Source organism: Harmonia axyridis, chromosome 7, assembly GCF_914767665.1.
Source record: "Harmonia axyridis chromosome 7, icHarAxyr1.1, whole genome shotgun sequence".
Lineage (NCBI taxonomy): Eukaryota > Metazoa > Arthropoda > Insecta > Coleoptera > Coccinellidae > Harmonia > Harmonia axyridis.
Window position 1 is genome coordinate 16,485,223 of NC_059507.1, and position 25,290 is coordinate 16,510,512.

The window sequence follows — 25,290 nt, forward strand, 5'->3', positions numbered from 1 at the left end:
AGATTTGTTGTTTTTTCCCTTACACACTATTATCCTGAGCAACTTTATTCCAGGCTGAAACAAGGTAGGGATATAAAAGTCATAAGGACTTGGAGATATATACTTGTGATTTTATTTGCTTTTGAACCATAATAGCTCATTTCTGATAAATAAAGTTGACTTGTTTTTTTTATTATTGCTGCAACAGTGAATATAAGTTTTTGTTGCTGTGTATTCCTTATTTCTGAGTTTACTGATTGCCTGAAACATTTTTATTGTGTGTTGAATTGCTGAAGAATTTTTGAAACAAGTGATTATCGTTATTGATTTGAATAAAGACTTGCATTGATTTTCTTTGTCTGATATTCCAGGATTACTGAATTGTTGTTGGTTTATTTGAAATATATTTTGACTGTGAATAAAGTTGACAATTTGTTATTTTTGAGATTATCTGATTGCTAGAACTGTCAACTGTGTTTGACAGTGAACATTATTTGAACTACTCGGTTAACCCTACTTTTCTTTTCTGGGTTTTTGAATTATTTTCTTGCTGAAATTGTCAACTGCGTTTGACATTGAATATTTTTTTTTTGAGAATCATAATAAATTTAAACCAGCTTGTTTTCTGAGAGTTTTCTCATTTTTGATTTTCTATTACTGTATCAAACAATAATTCAAACTTGAATAGATTCTGTTATCAACTTGTAATTTTTCAGCATTATTGTCTATTAGTGTTATTTTTGTGCGAGGGATAAGGGAAAAATAAGGACTGTTACCGGGAATAGTGAAGTTGGGGAAAGTGTTCGGACTTCAACGGTTCATAAGAAGAGGACAGTGTCGAATAACTTCGATAGATTTCAAATCGATTGTTTGAGTTTGGACTTCAACGATTCAATCACTTAACCTCAACATGAATGTGAATCGACTATTGAATGATGAGCTGACTTATGAGTTACAGCTGAGAGGACAAGTAATACCTAGCACAGTAATGCTAAAGAGGAGTTTATTACGACAGGTATTGAAATTGAATTTGCCTCTACAGCCGACAGGAATGAACCCGACACTGGACATGGAGTCATGTCAGAACAAACTCACCGACTTGCTGGAAGCCATTCAACACTTTGACACTGAGAACACCACGAAGGAATATACTCGGATTTCAACAAGATTAATACACATTCAGAGAAGACTGAATTTTATTATCCCTAAAAATGAAACCGAGTCACAGATGATAGAGCACTTAAAGGAGACTGTAGCTCGGGCCTTGAGTTCATTGGAGGCAACGTTGACTGCTGACGGACAGCAACCATCAACCCGACCGGATGGATCGCTTTTGGAGGCAGAGGTTCCACTGTCGCCTGAGATGTCTCCCATTCAACCAACCAAGGTTGCACAACTGAAGACATCACTGATAGATTTGGAAGATGATGAACACCCACTGCCAACTGCCCAGGTCTCCCATACTGCAACACCTGCAAATAAGTCAAGATTAGTTCAAGTTTTGAATGAAACAAGACAGGAATGTGAGAAGTTACTGCAGAATTTACCAACGATGCCTATTCCTCAACCACAACAGCCGAATATGAATCAACCAGAGGCACCAACTCATAGTCGATGGACCAGCTCTATGAGAAGGGTGTCATTTCCCGATTTGAATGAACCCATGATGAATCTGAACCAGCTGATGACACCGACTACTGCCAAACAAGAATCTGAACCACGACCGATGCCAACCTCGACTATACCCATCCATAAATGGAATATTTACTTTGATGGGACTGATAGTGTGATTGGATTTATAGAAGAGATAGAGAGACTTGCTGAATCCCGAAAGACATCCTTAGAACATGTGTTCGAATCGATTTACGAACTTCTGCGAAAGGATGCCAAAGATTGGTTCATCCCCCGGAGGGGACTCTTCAGAAACTGGGACGACTTCAAGACTCAATTAAAAGAGGCATTCTTACCAGTCAACTATGAAGAGAACCTACTGGATGAAATCAAGAAGAGGATGCAAGGTCCTGATGAGAAGTTACTACTGTATGTCACCCGGATGCAAAATTTGTTCCAGAAGCTGACTTGCAATCGTCCCACTGAGAGTGAACAGATTCGACTGATAAGACAGAGGTTATTGCCATCACTGCAACAGGCTTTGGCCTTTCAAGAGACCACCACGTATGATGAACTCCTGAAAAAGGGAAAAGTTTTTGAAATGGTTCAATGGCAGATGGGACATTATACCAAACCACCGGTTAAACCCAGCCTCATCGATGAACCACATCTAACATATCATCAACGTCGTCAACAGGACTACCCGGCCAACCTCTCTGCAATTTCGGAGAATACTAGACAACGAAACCACAGTACTCGTCAGGAAGCTCCCACACCATCTCCATCTCCGAAGAAGGGCCCGTCAAGACCGCTAACCACAGCCACAAGGATAGAAGACTGGAATTGCTCAGTATCCCCTGGACCAGATCGTCCCCATCTGCCCTCGAGGCCACCGGAATACTCGACCAACAGAACAGGAAATGCCAACACCTCACAGGATCGGAATGGATCACCACCGGAGCGAAGAGTGTCCTCCCAGACACAATGCTTCAGATGCGGGGGATATGGCCACCTCCGTCGAGACTGCCGAGGGACACCGAAAATGTTTTGCTCCCGATGTCAACGAGAGAATATCCTCTCACGAGACTGCCCATGTCCTCAAAACCGGAGAGAAACGACACCGTCAACTTCAGCGGGATTCCTAACTACAGTGATTCCTATCGTTAGCAACGACAGCTGGCCTCTGGTAGAAGTGCACATTGAGGGAAAGTTATTCCATGCATTGATAGACACTGGTGCGGCAAAGAGCTGCTGTAGTCAGAGGGTGGCCCAGCTGTGTGAAAGAAATGGAATCAAGGGAGAAAAATCAACGACTGAAGCTGTCATGGTAGCGAATGGACAAACTACAGCCATACCGAAGATGTATCACCTTGGAATGGTGATAGCCGATTATGCCCTGAAGAACATAGAATTCTTACTTGTACCCAACTTACCAGTCGACTTAATCCTGGGAATAGAGATGCTGAAGACCTACAACTTCTCCCTGGATATCAAGAACACAGAATGTTATCTAGAAGGACGACGGATCCCCAGAGCTAAACAGGTTAGCCAAGAGGTCATAGAGGTGCAGACTCCCGAAAAACACCTCCAGAATCGAAGAGGATCCCACAACAGACTTGCTGAGAGCCCGTTGAGAAATCCATTGCCGACACTCAACTGTGTCCAACTGAAAGAAACAGGTATGCAATGTAAGTGGTACAAAAATAAGTTTCAGGAAGTAGAGAAAGGACCAGAGCACTGCCCCGAGTATTCCATCATCAATGGAAGATTGCACCGACACTTTTGGGATTCACCAGACGTCAGGGAAGCTGGAACAGGCCATCCCTGGAAGTTGTGTATACCCACCGAACAGAGGACCAAAGTACTGGAAGAAAACCACGACTCTGCCTTGGCTGGACATCTGGGAATAGCTAAGATGATTGCGAAGATCTCGTGGAATTATTACTGGCCAGGTATGTTTAGGGACATTGCGAAATATGTCCGGAACTGCACTTCGTGCCAAAAGTTCAAAGTACCCCAACAGCAACTGGCAGGAAAGATGCAACCTCGAAAGATGGTGGATGCGCCGTTCAAGGAAGTACCGGTGTTAAGGAGGAGAGCAACGACGGAGATGCGGATGCCCGGAACCCCCCAGAGCTCGGTGTCGTCAGTGCGAGGGAGAAACACCCTAGCAAGAGTGGAGAGGGTGGTGAAACGGACCACTACACAGTCTACACAAACACCCCCTTTGTGCCAGCTGCGTACCAGTAAGCAAGATACCGGTTCCAAAATTTCATTCAGGACGAGTGTGGAAGATAACACTGTCATAACTAAACCATATGTTTCAGATCAAACCACACCGGCCCCCAGGAGCGTTCGTATTGTAGGTACGATGGGAAATAAAGTGTACCTAGAGGTTAGGCCCAACACTTGCTGGAAGTGCGGCAAGACATGTCCCTCGCGGCAGGAGTGTCGAGGTCGACCACTCCTATTTTGCAGCAGATGTGGTTTGATAGGTACGCAGACCAGGTACTGCGAGTGCGTACCCAGGAAACTGGCCCCACGACCGCCAGCAACTAGGTCGGAACAACCAGCCAGGCATCCATGTGCAAGATGCACAGAAAGGGAGGCCATGCAGCGGAAAATGAGATAGAAAAAAAAAAGAATGATGGGAAAAATAGAATTAAAAAGAAGATACCGTTGTTTTTGTTCCATAATCCTGTAAAACTGTATAAAACCATATAGGGCCTAACCCAATATCTTATAACATTATATTCAAGACTAGTAGACTGATTTTTAATCTGTAAATGTTGATGAAACTGAATAGTACATAATAAGTCAGCGAATATTATGCAATAAAAACAATTCCAGTCACTTGCCCCGAATTTCAAAGGCCGTCAGATATAAATTAGTAGTTTCACTGTGTAATCTATTTGAAGAATGCCATTTCTAATCTCTTACTGTTCTGATAAATAACTGAAATATTCCGCAGTGTTACAGATGAAGTTTTCTAAGAGGCTAGATACTCACCGATGAGAATAAATGCTGGAGATAGGCAACACACCTTTCATCGGATGATCAGCTGTAAGCCCAATTCCACCGAAGACATGATTCCTGAAGATTTATTCATGTCATCATCCAAGAAAGAAGTACTTGAAGAATTGGACATCATGGCCTGTCAATTATTACTCTGGTGGACATCTGGATTCCATTTCAATTTTCATATAGATAATTTAAACTGTATAACTGGAAGAATTTTCACCGCTCTGAAAATTTCACCATACAGTCACTGATTCCTTGTAATATCCACAGGTAAATCAACCAGTATATCAATGAGTTTGGAATGGTTTCGACTCATCTGACAGGGAACTTCGACGTCCCTCTGAAATAATATGGCATGATTCATCGAGATATGGAAATCACGGAACTACTCACCGGAGAATGGGATAATCCACACCTGACATCAGATTATTTCACCGACACTTGGAAACTTCATGAAAATGGGAATGAGTTCTACTCCACAACCCCGAGATGAAGAAATTTCCAAACATTCAAATCACCCCGGATGACAGAAGAAAGAAGACGACGTTTGAATTTGACATCGATTCATAGAGCAAAGTTTTATTTTTATATGTCATACTGTCTACAACAGCACTATAGTCTTTGATAGCGTAACGTAACAGTCAGACCCGTACTTCCCATATATCCCGCGTAATAAGACAGGATAGTATTCGGTTATTTTTTTTGTTTGTTTTTAGAATTCAAATTTCTGTTTCACCGTAACTTGAATTTTTCCGAACCAGGGGGGATGTAACGAAGTCTGATTATTCCCATAGGAATGATCAGGCTCCGTCTAAAGAATATTTTATTGTTTTCCGTTCAAATAAATCATTCTGATATATTCCGTAAATATTGGAAATAATTTATTAATTGTTCACCGCGATAATGAAAAAGTCCATGCTTCATGTTTTTCAACCGACCAGGGCCTCGAATAATCCGAGTGAAATAATATAAGAAATTATTTATTTCGGCGTTTTTACCGCTGATATATTTTTTTTCATATGTCAGATTACGTTCCGCCAAGAGAATTTTCTCGAAAAACGAGGTTTTTGTCGACATGAAGAGTCACGTGGGCTAAATTCTTTCACCGTCCCGCACCGAAGTTATAAAAGGGTGTAGCCGACCCAAAATCGGTAATTGATGTTCAGGCATTCAGATAGTTAGTTATTCAGTTTTAGTCATATAGTTTAGATAGTTGAGATTCAGTAGTATAGTAAAGATAGTTAGTTATTCAGATAGATTTAGGTAGTAGATAGTTCAGTAGTAGTTTTCAGTAGATAGATATAGTTAGATTTAGAGGTTTAGGCAGTAGTTTAGTTTTAGAAAAGACATTTTGGTTAAGTGGTTACCAGGTGACCGGAAAATAGTAAAATTGGTAATTGAACACCAATAATTACAAATCCGTTTCTGAGGTCGAAAATCGCCATTTTCATCAGTAAACTTACTTGTTAGTCTTTTTCTGGGGAGTTTGCTAATTTTTACTTGTGACTTTCTTACGAGTGAATATTCAAGGGTTTCATTTGATAGAGACAACGAGAGGGTGGTGTACCGGTGGAGTTTTTCAACGCGTTAGGATTAGTTTTCATTCCTTCCCGACTCTACAAAATCCACGATTCTCAATCTCCAAATATCATAATTTCCCGGCTCCCGGATCCGACTAACTTGTTCAACGGTTCTGACTGACATTAAATTGGTGAGGTAAGGACACAGTAGTTGTAGACAGTACAAATCATCTCAGTAACCGAATTGAAGTATACAGACTGATATAGTTTATGCTTTTTCTGATTTCCCGTTTTTACTGAGATTGTCTGTATTGTATAATTGAATCAATAAACCTATTAATTTTGTTGCGTTGTTTGTTACTTGGTCACCGCTACCATCCTAGGTGACACCGAATCCTGTCTTCACTAAGCTGCCCTGGTAAGGTTTGTCAATTTCTCCCTAAAATTGGCTGGCGCTCGAGATACTACTGCAAAGTGCTGAAGGGCAATTGGCAGAGGCGCCAGTGACGCAAAAAGGACGTTACAAATGGCGCCCGAGCAGGGACGTAACGTCCTTTTTGCGTCACTGGCGCCTCTGCCAATTGCCCTTCAGCACTTTGCAGTAGTATCTCGAGCGCCAGCCAATTTTAGGGAGAAATTGACAAACCTTACCAGGGCAGCTTAGTGAAGACAGGATTCGGTGTCACCTAGGATGGTAGCGGTGACCAAGTAACAAACAACGCAACAAAATTAATAGGTTTATTGATTCAATTATACAATACAGACAATCTCAGTAAAAACGGGAAATCAGAAAAAGCATAAACTATATCAGTCTGTATACTTCAATTCGGTTACTGAGATGATTTGTACTGTCTACAACTACTGTGTCCTTACCTCACCAATTTAATGTCAGTCAGAACCGTTGAACAAGTTAGTCGGATCCGGGAGCCGGGAAATTATGATATTTGGAGATTGAGAATCGTGGATTTTGTAGAGTCGGGAAGGAATGAAAACTAATCCTAACGCGTTGAAAAACTCCACCGGTACACCACCCTCTCGTTGTCTCTATCAAATGAAACCCTTGAATATTCACTCGTAAGAAAGTCACAAGTAAAAATTAGCAAACTCCCCAGAAAAAGACTAACAAGTAAGTTTACTGATGAAAATGGCGATTTTCGACCTCAGAAACGGATTTGTAATTATTGGTGTTCAATTACCAATTTTACTATTTTCCGGTCACCTGGTAACCACTTAACCAAAATGTCTTTTCTAAAACTAAACTACTGCCTAAACCTCTAAATCTAACTATATCTATCTACTGAAAACTACTACTGAACTATCTACTACCTAAATCTATCTGAATAACTAACTATCTTTACTATACTACTGAATCTCAACTATCTAAACTATATGACTAAAACTGAATAACTAACTATCTGAATGCCTGAACATCAATTACGATTTTGGGTCGGCTACACCCTTTTATAACTTCGGTGCGGGACGGTGAAAGAATTTAGCCCACGTGACTCTTCATGTCGACAAAAACCTCGTTTTTCGAGAAAATTCTCTTGGCGGAACGTAATCTGACATATGAAAAAAAATATATCAGCGGTAAAAACGCCGAAATAAATAATTTCTTATATTATTTCACTCGGATTATTCGAGGCCCTGGTCGGTTGAAAAACATGAAGCATGGACTTTTTCATTATCGCGGTGAACAATTAATAAATTATTTCCAATATTTACGGAATATATCAGAATGATTTATTTGAACGGAAAACAATAAAATATTCTTTAGACGGAGCCTGATCATTCCTATGGGAATAATCAGACTTCGTTACACCACATTGTTGATTTTCTTAGATTCGAATGTCACGCAGGTAGCTATAATCTTCCACGTGGTAAGGTTAATTTGCTGCTGTAACCACAAATGCACGACTGACTTCTGTTGTTGATTTCATTTGTTTGTTATTTCCTTCTATGTTTCTCATTCTAACACTTTTCATCGTATTGCACAGGGACGAAAGCTTGACACACGTGTCTAAGGAAACCACTTTGGTATAAGGGACTGTTCTTATTCCATTTTTTTTGTTTAATCAACAATTATCCAAGTAGGCCATTCCACATTGTTGATTTTCTTGGACTCGGATGTCACGCAGGTAGCTATAATCTCCCACGTGGTAAGGTTAATTTGCTGCTGTAACCACAAATGCACGACTGACTTCTGTTGTTGATTTCATTTGTTTGTTATTTCCTTCAATGTTTCTCATTCTAACACTTCTCATCGTATTGCACAGGGACGAAAGCTTGACACACGTGTCTAAGGAAATCACATTGGTAAAAGGGACTGTTGTTATTCCCTTCTTTTTGTTTAATTAACAATTATCCAAGTAAGCCTTTCCACATTGTTGATTTTCTTGGACTCGTATGACAAGCGGGTAGCTATAATCTCCCACGTGGTAAGGTCAATTGCTGCTGTAACCACAATTGGACGGCTGACTTCTGTTGTTGATTTCATTTGTTTGTTATTTCCTTCTATGTTTCTCATTCTAACACTTTTCATCGTATTGCACAGGGACGAAAGCTTGACACACGTGTCTAAGGAAACCACTTTGGTATAAGGGACTGTTCTTATTCCCTCCTTTTTGTTTAATGAACAACTAGTACGCGCCGTAGATCTACCTTGTAGGTAGATTCGCATTGCCCGTAGATACACCTTGTAGGTAGATCTACATTGCCCATAGATCCTCTTTGTCCATAGATCCACATTGTCCATAGATCTGCATTGGCCACAGATGTACACCCCATATAAAATTCATTCAAATCGGACTAATATACAACGCACAGTCTGTATGTAATTTGAGGAATAATTTTAATCAAATCGACATCAAACATCGTGTATATAAAGTTTTTGTTGAAACACAAAAAAGCAACCAAAAACACCAATGAACATGCCCGACTCGTTATTCGAATACCTTCAAGATGGCAGAAAGAGCAAATGCTATGATACCAATTTTCCCTACGGAATCTTCAGGAATGTCTAAGACTAACCTAAAGCTATCATCCAAATTTCCAGATTTCATTTTGCCTATTTTTCCAAAAATATCAAATTGATATCCCAATTCAATACACCCTGTAAAATTTTTTATCAATTATTATATTATTCCTCACAAATTATGAAAAAGAAGAATAACCCGAAGTTTATAATCCGTTGTTTCAATAGGTTACAATTTTGCATAAATGTCTGATTGCCACTCAAGAATAATACATCCTGTATGAAATCGTCAATCACTCAGTGTATACCTCCTAGAATTATGCAAAAAAAAATAACCTAGATCTAAGATCTCAATTATCAGATTTCAACAGGTTTCAGTTATCCAGAGTCGTCCAATTGGAACTCGGAAATTGTGCACTCTGTATAAAAAATATTCATCGCACGTATATTTTCGCAAATTATGCAAAAGAAAACTAACCGGAAGCTCTAATTCCAATTTTCAGATTTATAAGGTCTCGATTTTCCAGAAATATAGGTATAATTGACGCTCGAAAATTGTAGGTACTGTATGAAATGGGAATGTGGGAATCCCTATTATTTTAAAATAATCATTGATTTTATTTGATCCATTTCACTATTCCAAAGTATTCACTGCCAAATGATATAAAAATTAATAACTGGCGAAAAAATAAGGAAAAAAAAATTATGAGCTGCTGCAAGATTTGAAGTCGCAACCCATAGAGACCTCAGTTTGTACGACCGCATCCCTAACGATCCGGCCACAATGCCTTTGCATAATTAGGTGCATTTGTGCTTCTTATAGGAATAATGTCAAAATAAATGGTGATAGAGATTCTATAAGTTGATGAATTTCCATGATTTTCGTTTAAAAAATCGTTAAATATTTAGGTTATCTAATTAAAATATCTCTACCTACCGGCTTATTTCAGGTTGGATGCTAATATCTGTCTGAAATGATATATTTACGTATGTCCTTGACAATTCACATGAAACGGAATGCTTCAAGATTTGACGAATTTCCATGAAAATCTCAACAAAACGCAAAAATATCATCATAAGAGGGCGGTACATACAGTTCTAGTCTATTATTTCCTCAAATTTCTCGTTAAAAACTTCTCAAATAACCAAATGACTCCTGGTAGAGGCTTCTGGCAAATCAAGCTTCCCACTGACTAAAAACGTTTTCTTTCTAAAATATCAACAAATATACCTCGAAAAACGGAAAGAAATCGTATATTAATCATCTTTTCTTGCATCTTTCCTCTGAATTCGTTCAAATTTCAATGTTTCTAGTCGAATATCATCTGACGTTTCTCATTTTCATTGGCATCGTTTCTTATTTATAATTATTGCAGCTTCTAAAATTCGAAAAACATCCATCGGGGCATATTTAGTATCGATATTTTAGTCAAATATGGAATTTCTGTAATTGAATCGATATAATTAACTGAATTGATCATTATTTCTGGTTCGATCGACAATTAGAAATATTCTAGAAACGTCAATTGCCGCGGACGTTGCTAGGCCCGTTGCTACCCAAGGACATCGTAGTATTTTCCTATTGGTCGTTCACGTCGACGTGAATCTGGAAATTCGTCGGGAAATTTCCCAAACTTTATCCGTTCATTCCCAGGTAATCCCGAAAAATCGGGAAACGGGAATATCCGCGGGAGTTAATTCGACATTTTCTCTTTCTTCCCGTACTTTTAGTTTTTCTCGTATCTCTCCCAGAGCCGAGAACACTCGACCGCAAAATCGGTCCAAAATCGTTCGATTTTCGGTGGGAGGAGCGCTTACGAGTTTAATATAGTATACTAGTACGCCCATAGATCTTCCTTGTAGGTAGATAAATATATCCTGTAGATCTACCTAATAGGTAGATCAATGTTGTCCATAGATCTACCTTGTAGGTAGATCAATGTTGCCCACAGATCTACCTTGTAGGTAGATCAATGTTGTCCATAGATCTACCTTGTAGGTAGATCAATGTTGCCCATAGATCTACCTTGTAGGTAGATCATCATAGCCCATAGATCTACTTTTTAGGTTGATCAATATAGCCCATAGATCCATATTTTAATTCATTCATAAATACTTCCATATCTCCTTTAAAATCGATATCGCACTGAGATAAAGCGAGATACTAAGGATTCATGAATATACGTGTGAGTAACCCGCATCTTGTATGTAATTTGAGGATGGGAATAATATCGAATAATTCCTATCAAGTGACAATCAACTCGACCCTTTATAAACTGTATATTTACATGAAACATCCTGTATATAAATGAAAAAAAAACCTGAAGCTTATAATCCGATGGTTCAATATTTCACATTTCTGCATAAAAATCTAATTGGTACTCGAAAATAATACACCCTGTATATGATCGTCAGTCGCTTACTGTATATCTTCAACAATTATGCAAAAAAAAAATATCCTGGATCTAAGATCTCAACTATCAGATTTCAACAGGTTTCATTTCTCCAGAGTCGTCCAATTGGAGGTCGAAAATTGTGGACTCTGTATAAAAAATATTCATCGCACGTATATCTTCGCAAATTATGCAAGAGAAAACAAATCTAAAGCTCTTATTCCAATTTTCAGATTTCATAAGGTCTCGATTTTCCAGAAATGTATAATTGGCGCTTGAAAATTGTACACCCTGTATAAGATGGGAAGGAGGGAATCCCTATTATTTTAAAAAGACCACTGAATTCCTCACCCTGTAAAAATTTTAAATATATGGGTACTGCATATCTTCACGAATTATCTAAAAGTCGACTAACACGAAACTATTAATCTAGTTTTCAGATTTTATTGAGTCTAATTTTTCACAAATATATAAATGTATAATTGTTAATCAATTATCAAATATTTCCTCAATGATTTCCTCCATGAGAAAGAATACCTGAACTTCTAATTGCCACTCGAAAATAATACACCCTGTATATAATCGTCAATCCCTACCTGTATACCTTCAAGAATTATGCAATGAAATGATAACCTATAGAGCTAACATGTCAACTATAAGAAAAGTTTTCAGTTCTCCAGAGACATCTCGGAAATTGGTACTCGGAAATAGTACACTCTGTATAAACGTTAATCTAGCACGTATAACGGAAAAATACCATCATAAAAGGGCGGTACATACAGTTCCAGTCTATTATTCTCTTGAATATCTCGTTTAAAACTCCTCAAATATCCAAATGACTCCTGTACCTAGAGACTTCTGTCAAACCAAGCTTTCCACTGACACAAAACGATTCCTCTTGAAAATATCATCAAATATTCATGGAAAAAAGGATAGAAATCGTATCTGAATTATCTTTTCTTGAATATTTCCTCTCGATTCGTCCAAATTTCAACATTTCCATTAAAATATCATCTGACGTTTCATTAATGATTTCGACGATTTTATGAATAAGCACAGAATTGGTTGAAACGTCAGAATATTTCGAATAGATTATTAAATAGAAATCATTCACACAGTTGACTAAAAAAACTTTGATCCATTTCATTATTCCAAAGCATTCACCGCCAAATAATAAAAGAATTAATAACTGGAAGAAAAATAAAAAAAATATATCGACCGGCTGAGATTTGAACTTCCAGCGCATAGACACCACTCCACGACGGTCTGTATCCCTAACCACCCGGCCACAACGCCTTTGCATTAGGTGCATTTGTGCTTCTTATAGGAAAAATGTCAAAATAACTGGTGACAGAGATTCTATAAGTTGATGAATTTTCATGAATTTCGTTTAAAAAATTGTTAAATATAAAGGAAATCGAATTAAAATATCTCTACCTACCGATTTCCTTGCCTTAAAATGCTGATATTTGTTCAAAATGATATATTTACGTATGTCCTTGACAATTCACATGAAACGGAATGCTTCAAAATTTGACGAATTTCCATGAAAATCTCAACAAAACGTAAAAATACCATCATAAAAGGGCGGTACATACAGTTGTACTCTATTATTTCCTCAAATTTCTCGTTAAAAACTTCTCAAATAACCAACTGACTCCTGGTAGAGGCTTCTGGCAAACCAAGCTTCCCACGGACTAAAAACGATTTCATTCGAAAATATCATCAAATATACATGGAAAAAGGGATATAAATCGTATCTGAACATCTTTTCTTGCAAATTTCCTCTCGATGCGTCCAAATTTCAACATTTCACGGCATGAATAAATTTTGACATTTGTCGTCTTCTGTCCAAGTATTGACTTATTGCAGCTTCTAAAATTCGAAAAGCATCCATCGGGGCATATTTAGTATCGATATTTTAGTCAAATATGGAATTTCTGTAATTGAATCGATATAATTAACTGAATTGATCATTATTTCTGGTTCGATCGACAATTAGAAATATTCTAGAAACGTCAATTGCCGCGGACGTTGCTAGGCCCGTTGCTACCCAAGGACATCGTAGTATTTTCCTATTGGTCGTTCACGTCGACGTGAATCTGGAAATTCGTCGGGAAATTTCCCAAACTTTATCCGTTCATTCCCAGGTAATCCCGAAAAATCGGGAAACGGGAATATCCGCGTTAGTTAATTCGACATTTTCTCTTTCTTTCCGTACTTTTAGTTTTTCTCGTATCTCTCCCAGAGCCGAGAACACTCGACCGCAAAATCGGTCCAAAATCGTTCGATTTTCGGTGGGAGGAGCGCTTACGAGTTTAATATAGTATAGACTAGTACGCGCCCTTATCTACCTTGTAGGTAGATCAATATATCCTGTGGATCAATAAAGCCCATAGATCCACATTGCCCATAGATCTACCTTGTAGGTAGATCAATGTTGCTCATAGATCTACCTTGTAGGTTGATCAATGTTGCCCATAGATCTACTTTGTAGGTAGATCAATGTTGCTCATAGATCTTACTTGAAGGTAGATCAATGTAGCTCATAGTTCCGCATTGCCAGTAGATACACCTTGTAGGTAGATCTACATTGACCATAGATCCTCATTGTCCATAGATCTGCAATGGCCACAGATGTATAAATTTTGAATATATAAGTACTGCATATCTTTACGAATTATCTAAAAGTCGACTTAGTCAAAACTATTAATCTAGTTTTCAGATTTTATTGAGTCTAATTTTTCACAAATATAGAATTGGTATCCCAAATTTTTACTCCCTGTATGATTATTAATCAGTTATTAAATATTTCCTCAATGATTTCCTCCATGAGACAGAATACCTAAACTTCTAATTGCCACTCGAAAATAATACACCCTGTACATAATCCTCAATCCCCACCTGTATTAATAAGAATTATGCAATGAAATGATAACCTATAGAGCTAACATGTCAACTATAAGAAAAGTTTTCAGTTCTCCAGAGACATCTCGGAAATTGTACACTCTGTATAAACGTTTTTCATCGCACGTATATCTTCGAAAATTATCTGAGAGAAATCTAACTTGAAATTTCAATTTTCAGATTTCATAAGTTTTCAATTTTACAGAAAAGCATAATTGGCGCTCGAAAATTGTACACCCTGTATAATATGGAAATATAGGAATCCCTTTCATTTTAAAATTTCAAATCGGTCAATTTATCGAAAAACCTCCAATAGTCAACTTGAAAAAAAACCATATATAATCGTTATTCTTATATGTACTTTGAAAATCGGAAAAACATAATTATATGTGTATACTACGAAATCATTCACACAATAGATCAAAAAAAAAATTGATCCATTTCAATATTCCGAAGCATTCACCGCCAAATAACATAAAAATTAATAACTGGCGAAAAATAAGAAAAAAAAATTATCACCTGCTGCAAGATTTGAACTCGTAACCCATTGAGACCTCAATTTGTACGACCACAGCCCGAACTACCCGGCCACAATGCCTATGTAAAATTAGGTGCATTTGTGCTTCTTATTGTCAAAATAAATGGTGACAGAGATTCTATAAGTTGATGAATTTTCATGATTTTCGTTTAAAAAATCGTTAAATATAAAGGATATCTAATTAAAATATCTCTACCAACCGGCTTACTCCAGGTTGGATGCTAATATCTGTCCGAAATGATATATTTACGTATGTCCTTGACAATTCACATGAAACGGAATGCTTCAAAATTTGACGAATTTCCATGAAAACCTCAACAAAACGCAATAATACCATCATAAAAGGGCGGTACATACAGTTGTAGTTTATTATTTCCTTGAATATCTCGTTAAAAACTCCTCAAATGACTCCTGAAGAGACTTCTGGCTTATCAAGTTTCCCATTGACACAAAACGATTCCGTTTGAAAATATCACCAAATATACATGGAAAAAAGGATAAAAATCGTATATTAATCATCTTTTCTTGCATCTTTCCTCTGAATTCGTCCAAATTTCAATATTTCTAGCAATGATCTAATTATGGAAAGAAATCACGGCATGAATAAATTTTGACATTTGTCGTCTTCTGTCCAAGTATTGACTTATTGCAGCTTCTAAAATTCGAAAAGCATCCATCGGGGCATATTTAGTATCGATATTTTAGTCAAATATGGAATTTCTGTAATTGAATCGATATAATTAACTGAATTGATCATTATTTCTGGTTCCATCGACAATTAGAAATATTCTAGAAACGTCAATTGCCGCGGACGTTGCTAGGCCCGTTGCTACCCAAGGACATCGTAGTATTTTCCTATTGGTCGTTCACGTCGACGTGAATCTGGAAATTCGTCGGGAAATTTCCCAAACTTTATCCGTTCATTCCCAGGTAATCCCGAAAAATCGGGAAACGGGAATATCCGCGTTAGTTAATTCGACATTTTCTCTTTCTTTCCGTACTTTTAGTTTTTCTCGTATCTCTCCCAGAGCCGAGAACACTCGACCGCAAAATCGGTCCAAAATCGTTCGATTTTCGGTGGGAGGAGCGCTTACGAGTTTAATATAGTATAGATTATCCAAGTAAGCCATTCCACATTGTTGATTTTCTTAGATTCGGATGTCACGCAGGTAGCTATAATCTCCCACGTGGTAAGGTTAATTTGCTGCTGTAACCACAAATGCACGACTGACTTCTGTTGTTGATTTCATTTGTTTGTTATTTCCTTCAATGTTTCTCATCCTAACACTTCTCATCGTATTGCACAGGGACGAGAGCTTGACACACGTGTCTAAGTTAATCACATTGGTAAAAGGGACTGTTCTTATTCCCTTCTTTTTGTTCAATTAACGATTATCCAAGTAAGCCATTCCACATTGTTGATTTTCTTTGACTCGGATGACACGCGGGTACCTATAATCTCCCACGTGGTAAGGTCAATTGCTGCTGTAACCACAATTGGACGGCTGACTTCTGTTGTTGATTTCATTTGTTTGTTATTTCCTTCAATGTTTCTCATTTTAACACTTCTCATCGTATTGCACCGGGACGAAAGCTTGACACACGTATCTAAGGAAATCACATTGGTAAAAGGGACTGTTGTTATTCCCTTCTTTTTGTTTAATTAACAATTATCCAAGTAAGCCTTTCCACATTGTTGATTTTCTTGGACTCGGATGACAAGCGGGTAGCTATAATCTCCCACGTGGTAAGGTCAATTGCTGCTGTAACCACAATTGGACGGCTGACTTCTGTTGTTGATTTCATTTGTTTGTTATTTCCTTCAATGTTTCTCATTCTAACACTTTTCATCGTATTGCACAGGGACGAAAGCTTGACACACGTGTCTAAGGAAACCACTTTGGTATAAGGGACTGTTCTTATTCCCTTCTTTTTGTTTAATGATCAATTATCCAAGTAAGCCATTCCACATTGTTGATTTTCTTGGACTCGGATGACACGCAGGTAGCTATAATCTCCCACGTGGTAAGGTCAATTGCTGCTGTAACCACAGATGCACGACTGACTTCTGTTGTTGATTTCATTTGTTTGTTATTTCCTTCAATGTTTCTCATTCTAACACTTCTCATCGTATTGCACAGGGACGAAAGCTTGACACACATGTCTAAGGAAATCACATAGGTATAAGGGACTGTTCTTATTCCCTTCTTTTTGTTTAATTAACAATTATCCAAGTAAGCCATTTCACATTGTTGATTTTCTTGGACTCGGATGACACACGGGTAGCTATAATCTCAATCGTGGTGAGGTCAATTGCTGCTGTAACCACAATTGGACGGCTGGCTTCTGTTGTTGATTTCATTTGTTTGTTATTTCCTTCAATGTTTCTCATTCTAACACTTCTCATCGTATTGCACAGGGACGAAAGCTTGACACACGTGTCTAAGGAAACCACAAGGGACTGTTCTTATTCCCTTTTTTCTTTTTAATGAACAATTATCCAAGTGAGCCATTCCACATTGTTGATTTTCTTAGACTCGGATGACACACGGGTAGCAAAAATCTCCCACGTGATGAGGTCAATAGCTGCTGTAACCACAAATGCACGACTGACTTCTGTTGTTGATTTCATTTGTTTGTTATTTACTTCAATGTTTCTCATTCTAACACTTCTCATCGTATTGCACAGGGACGAAAGCTTGACACACATGTCTAAGGAAATCACATTGGTATAAGGGACTGTTCTTATTCCCTTCTTTTTGTTTAATGAACAATTATCCAAGTAAGCCATTTCACATTGTTGATTTTCTTGGACTAGGATGTCATGCAGCTAGCTATAATCTCCCACGTGGTAAGGTCAATTGCTGCTGTAACCACAAATGCACGACTGACTTCTGTTGTTGATTTCATTTGTTTGTTATTTCCTTCAATGTTTCTCATCCTAACACTTCTCATCGTATTGCACAGGGACGAAAGCTTGACACACGTGTCTATGGAAACCACATTGGTATAAGGGACTGTTCTTATTCCCTTCTTTTTGTTTAATGAACAATTATCCAAGTAAGCCATTTCACATTGTTGATTTTCTTGGACTCGGATGACAAGCAGGTAGCTATAATCTCCCACGTGGTAAGGTCAATTGCTGCTGAAACCACAATTGGACGGCTGACTTCTGTTGTTGATTTCATTTGTTTGTTATTTCTTTCAATGTTTCTCATTCTAACTCTTCTCATCGTATTGCACAGGGACGAGAGCTTGACACACGTGTCTAAAATAATCACATTGGTAAAAGGGACTGTTCTTATTCCCTTCTTTTTGTTCAATTAACGATTATCCAAGTAAGCCATTCCACATTGTTGATTTTCTTTGACTCGGATGACACGCGGGTACCTATAATCTCCCACGTGGTAAGGTCAATTGCTGCTGTAACCACAATTGGACGGCTGACTTCTGTTGTTGATTTCATTTGTTTGTTATTTCCTTCAATGTTTCTCATTTTAACACTTCTCATCGTATTGCACCGGGACGAAAGCTTGACACACGTATCTAAGGAAATCACATTGGTAAAAGGGACTGTTGTTATTCCCTTCTTTTTGTTTAATTAACAATTATCCAAGTAAGCCTTTCCACATTGTTGATTTTCTTGGACTCGGATGACAAGCGGGTAGCTATAATCTCCCACGTGGTAAGGTCAATTGCTGCTGTAACCACAATTGGACGGCTGACTTCTGTTGTTGATTTCATTTGTTTGTTATTTCCTTCAATGTTTCTCATTCTAACACTTTTCATCGTATTGCACAGGGACGAAAGCTTGACACACGTGTCTAAGGAAACCACTTTGGTATAAGGGACTGTTCTTATTCCCTTCTTTTTGTTTAATTAACAATTATCCAAGTAAGCCATTTCACATTGTTGATTTTCTTGGACTCGGATGACACACGGGTAGCTATAATCTCCCACGTGGTAAGGTCAATTGCTGCTGTAACCACAAATGCACGACTGACTTCTGTTGTTGATTTCATTTGTTTGTTATTTCCTTCAATGTTTCTCATCCTAACACTTCTCATCGTATTGCACAGGGACGAAAGCTTGACACACGTGTCTATGGAAACCACATTGGTATAAGGGACTGTTCTTATTCCCTTCTTTTTGTTTAATGAACAATTATCCAAGTAAGCCATTTCACATTGTTGATTTTCTTGGACTCGGATGACAAGCAGGTAGCTATAATCTCCCACGTGGTAAGGTCAATTGCTGCTGAAACCACAATTGGACGGCTGACTTCTGTTGTTGATTTCATTTGTTTGTTATTTCTTTCAATGTTTCTCATTCTAACTCTTCTCATCGTATTGCACAGGGACGAGAGCTTGACACACGTGTCTAAAATAATCACATTGGTAAAAGGGACTGTTCTTATTCCCTTCTTTTTGTTCAATTAACGATTATCCAAGTAAGCCATTCCACATTGTTGATTTTCTTTGACTCGGATGACACGCGGGTACCTATAATCTCCCACGTGGTAAGGTCAATTGCTGCTGTAACCACAATTGGACGGCTGACTTCTGTTGTTGATTTCATTTGTTTGTTATTTCCTTCAATGTTTCTCATTTTAACACTTCTCATCGTATTGCACCGGGACGAAAGCTTGACACACGTATCTAAGGAAATCACATTGGTAAAAGGGACTGTTGTTATTCCCTTCTTTTTGTTTAATTAACAATTATCCAAGTAAGCCTTTCCACATTGTTGATTTTCTTGGACTCGGATGACAAGCGGGTAGCTATAATCTCCCACGTGGTAAGGTCAATTGCTGCTGTAACCACAATTGGACGGCTGACTTCTGTTGTTGATTTCATTTGTTTGTTATTTCCTTCAATGTTTCTCATTCTAACACTTTTCATCGTATTGCACAGGGACGAAAGCTTGACACACGTGTCTAAGGAAACCACTTTGGTATAAGGGACTGTTCTTATTCCCTTCTTTTTGTTTAATGAACAATTATTCAAGTGAGCCATTCCACATTGTTGATTTTCTTAGATTCGAATGTCACGCAGGTAGCTATAATCTCCCACGTGGTAAGGTTAATTTGCTGCTGTAACCACAAATGCACGACTGACTTCTGTTGTTGATTTCATTTGTTTGTTATTTCCTTCAATGTTTCTCATTCTAACACTTCTCATCGTATTGCACAGGGACGAAAGCTTGACACACGTGTCTATGGAAACCACATTGGTATAAGGGACTGTTCTTATTCCCTTCTTTCTGTAAAATGATCAATTATCCAAGTAAGCCATTCCACATTGTTGATTTTCTTGGACTCGGATGACACGCAGGTAGCTATAATCTCCCACGTGGTAAGGTCAATTGCTGCTGTAACCACAGATGCACGACTGACTTCTGTTGTTGATTTCATTTGTTTGTTATTTCCTTCAATGTTTCTCATTCTAACACTTCTCATCGTATTGCACAGGGACGAAAGCTTGACACACATGTCTAAGGAAATCACATAGGTATAAGGGACTGTTCTTATTCCCTTCTTTTTGTTTAATTAACAATTATCCAAGTAAGCCATTTCACATTGTTGATTTTCTTGGACTCGGATGACACACGGGTAGCTATAATCTCAATCGTGGTGAGGTCAATTGCTGCTGTAACCACAATTGGACGGCTGGCTTCTGTTGTTGATTTCATTTGTTTGTTATTTCCTTCAATGTTTCTCATTCTAACACTTCTCATCGTATTGCACAGGGACGAAAGCTTGACACACGTGTCTAAGGAAACCACAAGGGACTGTTCTTATTCCCTTTTTTCTTTTTAATGAACAATTATCCAAGTGAGCCATTCCACATTGTTGATTTTCTTAGACTCGGATGACACACGGGTAGCAAAAATCTCCCACGTGATGAGGTCAATAGCTGCTGTAACCACAAATGCACGACTGACTTCTGTTGTTGATTTCATTTGTTTGTTATTTACTTCAATGTTTCTCATTCTAACACTTCTCATCGTATTGCACAGGGACGAAAGCTTGACACACATGTCTAAGGAAATCACATTGGTATAAGGGACTGTTCTTATTCCCTTCTTTTTGTTTAATGAACAATTATCCAAGTAAGCCATTTCACATTGTTGATTTTCTTGGACTAGGATGTCATGCAGCTAGCTATAATCTCCCACGTGGTAAGGTCAATTGCTGCTGTAACCACAAATGCACGACTGACTTCTGTTGTTGATTTCATTTGTTTGTTATTTCCTTCTATGTTTCTCATTCTAACACTTTTAATCGTATTGCACAGGGACGAAAGCTTGACACACGTGTCTAAGGAAACCAAAAGGGACTGTTCTTATTCCCTTTTTTCTTTTTAATGAACAATTATCCAAGTAAGCCATTCCACATTGTTGATTTTCTTGGACTCGGATGTCACGCAGGTAGCTATAATCTCCCACGTGGTAAGGTCAATTGCTGCTGTAACCACAAATGCACGACTGACTTCTGTTGTTGATTTCATTTGTTTGTTATTTCCTTCTATGTTTCTCATTCTAACACTTCTCATCGTATTGCACAGGGACGAAAGCTTGACACACGTGTCTAAGGAAATCACATTGGTATAAGGGACTGTTCTAATTCCCTTCTTTTTGTTTAATTAACAATTATCCAAGTAAGCCATTCCACATTGTTGATTTTCTTGGACTCGGATGTCACGCAGGTAGCTATAATCTCCCACGTGGTAAGGTCAATTGCTGCTGTAACCACAAATGCACGACTGACTTCTGTTGTTGATTTCATTTGTTTGTTATTTCCTTCTATGTTTCTCATTCTAACACTTTTCATCGTATTGCACAGGGACGAAAGCTTGACACACGTGTCTAAGGAAACCACTTTGGTATAAGGGACTGTTCTTATTCCATTTTTTTTGTTTAATCAACAATTATCCAAGTAGGCCATTCCACATTGTTGATTTTCTTGGACTCGGATGACACACGGGTAGCTATAATCTCCCACGTGGTAAGGTCAATTGCTGCTGTAACCACAAATGCACGACTGACTTCTGTTGTTGATTTCATTTGTTTGTTATTTCCTTCTATGTTTCTCATTCTAACACTTTTCATCGTATTGCACAGGGACGAAAGCTTGACACACGTGTCTAAGGAAACCACTTTGGTATAAGGGACTGTTCTTATTCCCTTCTTTTTGTTTAATTAACAATTATCCAAGTAAGCCTTTCCACATTGTTGATTTTCTTGGACTCGGATGACAAGCGGGTAGCTATAATCTCCCACGTGGTAAGGTCAATTGCTGCTGTAACCACAATTGGACGGCTGACTTTGTAACGTTACAATTGCCCATGAGACTCTAAGGACTAATTTCTAGGGGTGGTTTGGCTTATTTGGCAACAAAACTCCTACCCAGGTTTTTACAAATTTAATAAAATCAAAATATACAATGATCGATCCTTTTCACTCCAAACAAATAATAAAATAGAAACTTAACTTAAAACGATTTTAAATGAGCCACTCTGCCACTAGGATGGAACCTCTTCTGTATATTATCTTCAGCCTTCTGAACACCAATTCTTATCAGGAAGCTATAGTACTCCAGTCCTCATTCAACGAAGTTGGTGTGATAATGCCAGGTATTTCGCAGGAATTCTTTCAGATTCAGAGAGTAAAGTGGTCTAACATACGTACTATCCCAAATTCTGTATCTCAAGGAAGTAGTTCTTGATAATTTTCAATCCCAAGAAAGGTTCCTGTTCTAATCCCACGGGAGGTTTTCTTCGTTCTAATCCCACGGGAGGTTTTCTTCGTTCTAATCCCACGGGAGGTTTTCTTCGTTCTAATCCCACGGGAGGTGCTTTGAGAAAATGAACAAAAATGATATCAGAATATGTTAACTGAATTTACAACTCCTTCTCGGATTTCTAACCAAGAAATTACAAAGAAATCATTACATTTATTATCAAATAAACCTGAGAAGGAGTTTTGCTGACATTATTTGACACAAAAAGAATTCTACCAAACCTGAAATACGTTTCGACAAGATGGATGACTCTAAAAAAAAACTACTGTTTCAAATTAAATTGATTCATTCTGGTGAGATTATTACTTGTTGAATACTAATATTCATGTTAACACTTACCGAGAATCCCGACACAATTCTCGCCGATAAATAAGATTCCGAGTCTCAAATTAAATTAATAATGACTGAAATCTAAATCTACTACTAAATCTACTTATTCTTGCTGGAGTCTCAATCATCATTGAAAATCTTTCAGAAAATTCTCTCCAGGAACGCGCAATTGCGTTCCGACCGAAAGTACACGATATGAAACGATTAATTGACAAATTACCGCGTCTTCAAAAATTCCAGTAGCGTAACATGGAATGAAGCGTGCAAAATCGTTGCACACACCTCTCACCAGGAAAAAGAAAAAAAAATTTTTTTTTTCTTTATGTATGAATATCTCCAAAACAAAAATACTCGATGGCATCAGATCAAGCACAGCACGTCAAAACAAAACATACTCCGACTTGTCAACTGGAGCAAATGATAAAAGTTATAATTAGTGTGATATATTACAAGGGAGAATTCCGCAAACGTACCATGTCTTACCCAAAACCTATCGAATGTAACTAATTTGAAATATGAAATGCCAAATATTATGACCAATTGCTGAAGGCAAGTTGAAAAAAATATATATCGAACAAATAGTCAACCAAATTTAGAAACGACCTGAGCACTAAGGAAAAAGGAAATGAGGGAAAAGGTGAAACAGACTTCAGTTGCCTAAGGCGTCTCTCTAAAAAACGAAAGAGAGATGAGTGTAAAGGAGCTCAATGAGAACTTCTTTACACCCTAAATATTTAAATTACTCAGAGTTGAGTGAAAAGGTGAAACAGAAGTCGGTTGCTGAAGGCCTCTCTCTAAAAAACGAAAGAGGGATGAGGATACTTCACACTGATGTGAAATACCATCATCCTACCGATTCTGGAAAGTCATGCCCAAACGACCTATCGTCAAAAATCTCAATATAAATTTCAGCCACTGCTACTAAAAAGTAAACAGTGCTGCAGTTATAAAAATGAAAACTAAAAAAACCGTCTCAACTAAACAAAAGTGAATGAATTTAAAAGGTGCCGTCGCACAACAAGAAAAATCTTCCTGGCACCCGAGACGAAGGTGAACCAGAAAGGGGGGGCATGGAAGATTTTTAGTTTGAGTCCAAAATTTTCAAAAATGACTCCATCATTCTATGTTTCTTGCATAGAACGATGTCAAATCCGATAATGAAACTAAATTGAGGTAAATCCAAAATTAGCAAATATAACGTAAAATCCGGTAATGAAAAGGTAAGGTAAAATCGATATTTATCGACCACGAAAAAATGCGATTACATTCGACAAAGTAGGTAAAAGATAATTAACGCCGTCTGTGAAAAATCAGCCATAAATGGCTCAAAATAGTCAAATAATGTGTACAAAGATGTTTTGTACTGACGTGTATATGAATCAACTGAGCTCAAGGATTCACTTCCCTACCTCCCTCTCCATTGAAGTGATATAACTGAAAGTTCACAGCAACGTTAAGTTGGGCGCCAGCAAGTATATAACTTGCAACGATAACGTTAAGATAAATGGAAATTGAAGAAAAAATAAGGAAACGGGAAATTGCAACAGTACACAGAAAATAAGAAAAAAACTGAATCGTTACAGACCCAAAATAATAAAATTCTCCAAAGTATACTCTCAGTTACGCCAAAATCAATTTGCTCTGCATATCTAAAAGACACTTCAGTCAGATTAACTACAACTTTAAAGGTAAATATAAGTAGTATCCATACTACAACGATAAGATAAATAGTAGCCACCATAAACTAATAGTGGTACAACGATAAGCGATAATAGTAGCCACGCTACAAAGATACGATAATAGTAGCCACGCTACAAAGATACGATAATAGTAGCTATGCTACAAAGATACGATAATAGTAGCCATGCTACAACGATAAACGATAATAATTTTTAAAAATAAAGAAAAACATATAATCTGTGTATCTGGAGCAAATTTAGGAAGTAAAGGTTAAAGGCAAAAAGGAATTATTCATCATTGTCATCAGTTTTGTCTAAGTCGGTAGAAACATCATCATGGGTCAGATCTAGTTTTATGTGTTTGACATGGAAATTGCCAAGGTCAGTCCCGTTCAAGCCTCTCAAATTATAAACCAACGGAGAAATAACTTTGTTCACTATACAGGGGATGTATTTCGGTGCTAACTTGGCCGAAAATTTATTTGAAGCGTCTGACAGAACGAAATTCTTTTTCCAAACTCTATCTCCTACCTTGAA

The 25,290-nt window shown here is 37.8% G+C and overlaps 1 protein-coding gene and 1 long non-coding RNA gene across 2 annotated transcripts; one reads left to right on the forward strand and one right to left on the reverse strand.

Moving 5' to 3' along the window:
* Window positions 1-965: 965 nt before the first annotated feature.
* Window positions 966-5,194, reverse strand: LOC123685477. Its single transcript, XR_006748302.1, has 3 exons — window positions 5,005-5,194; window positions 4,600-4,951; window positions 966-1,451 (listed from the first exon to the last, which is right to left on the reverse strand). It is a non-coding gene; the product is annotated as an uncharacterized LOC123685477 (long non-coding RNA).
* LOC123685476 lies at window positions 1,339-4,601 on the forward strand. Its single transcript, XM_045625178.1, has 2 exons — window positions 1,339-3,836; window positions 3,918-4,601. The coding sequence occupies exons 1-2, from the start codon at window positions 1,343-1,345 to the stop codon at window positions 4,220-4,222; spliced, it is 2,799 nt and encodes a 932-aa protein (XP_045481134.1). The 5' UTR covers window positions 1,339-1,342; the 3' UTR covers window positions 4,223-4,601.
* Window positions 5,195-25,290: the final 20,096 nt, after the last annotated feature.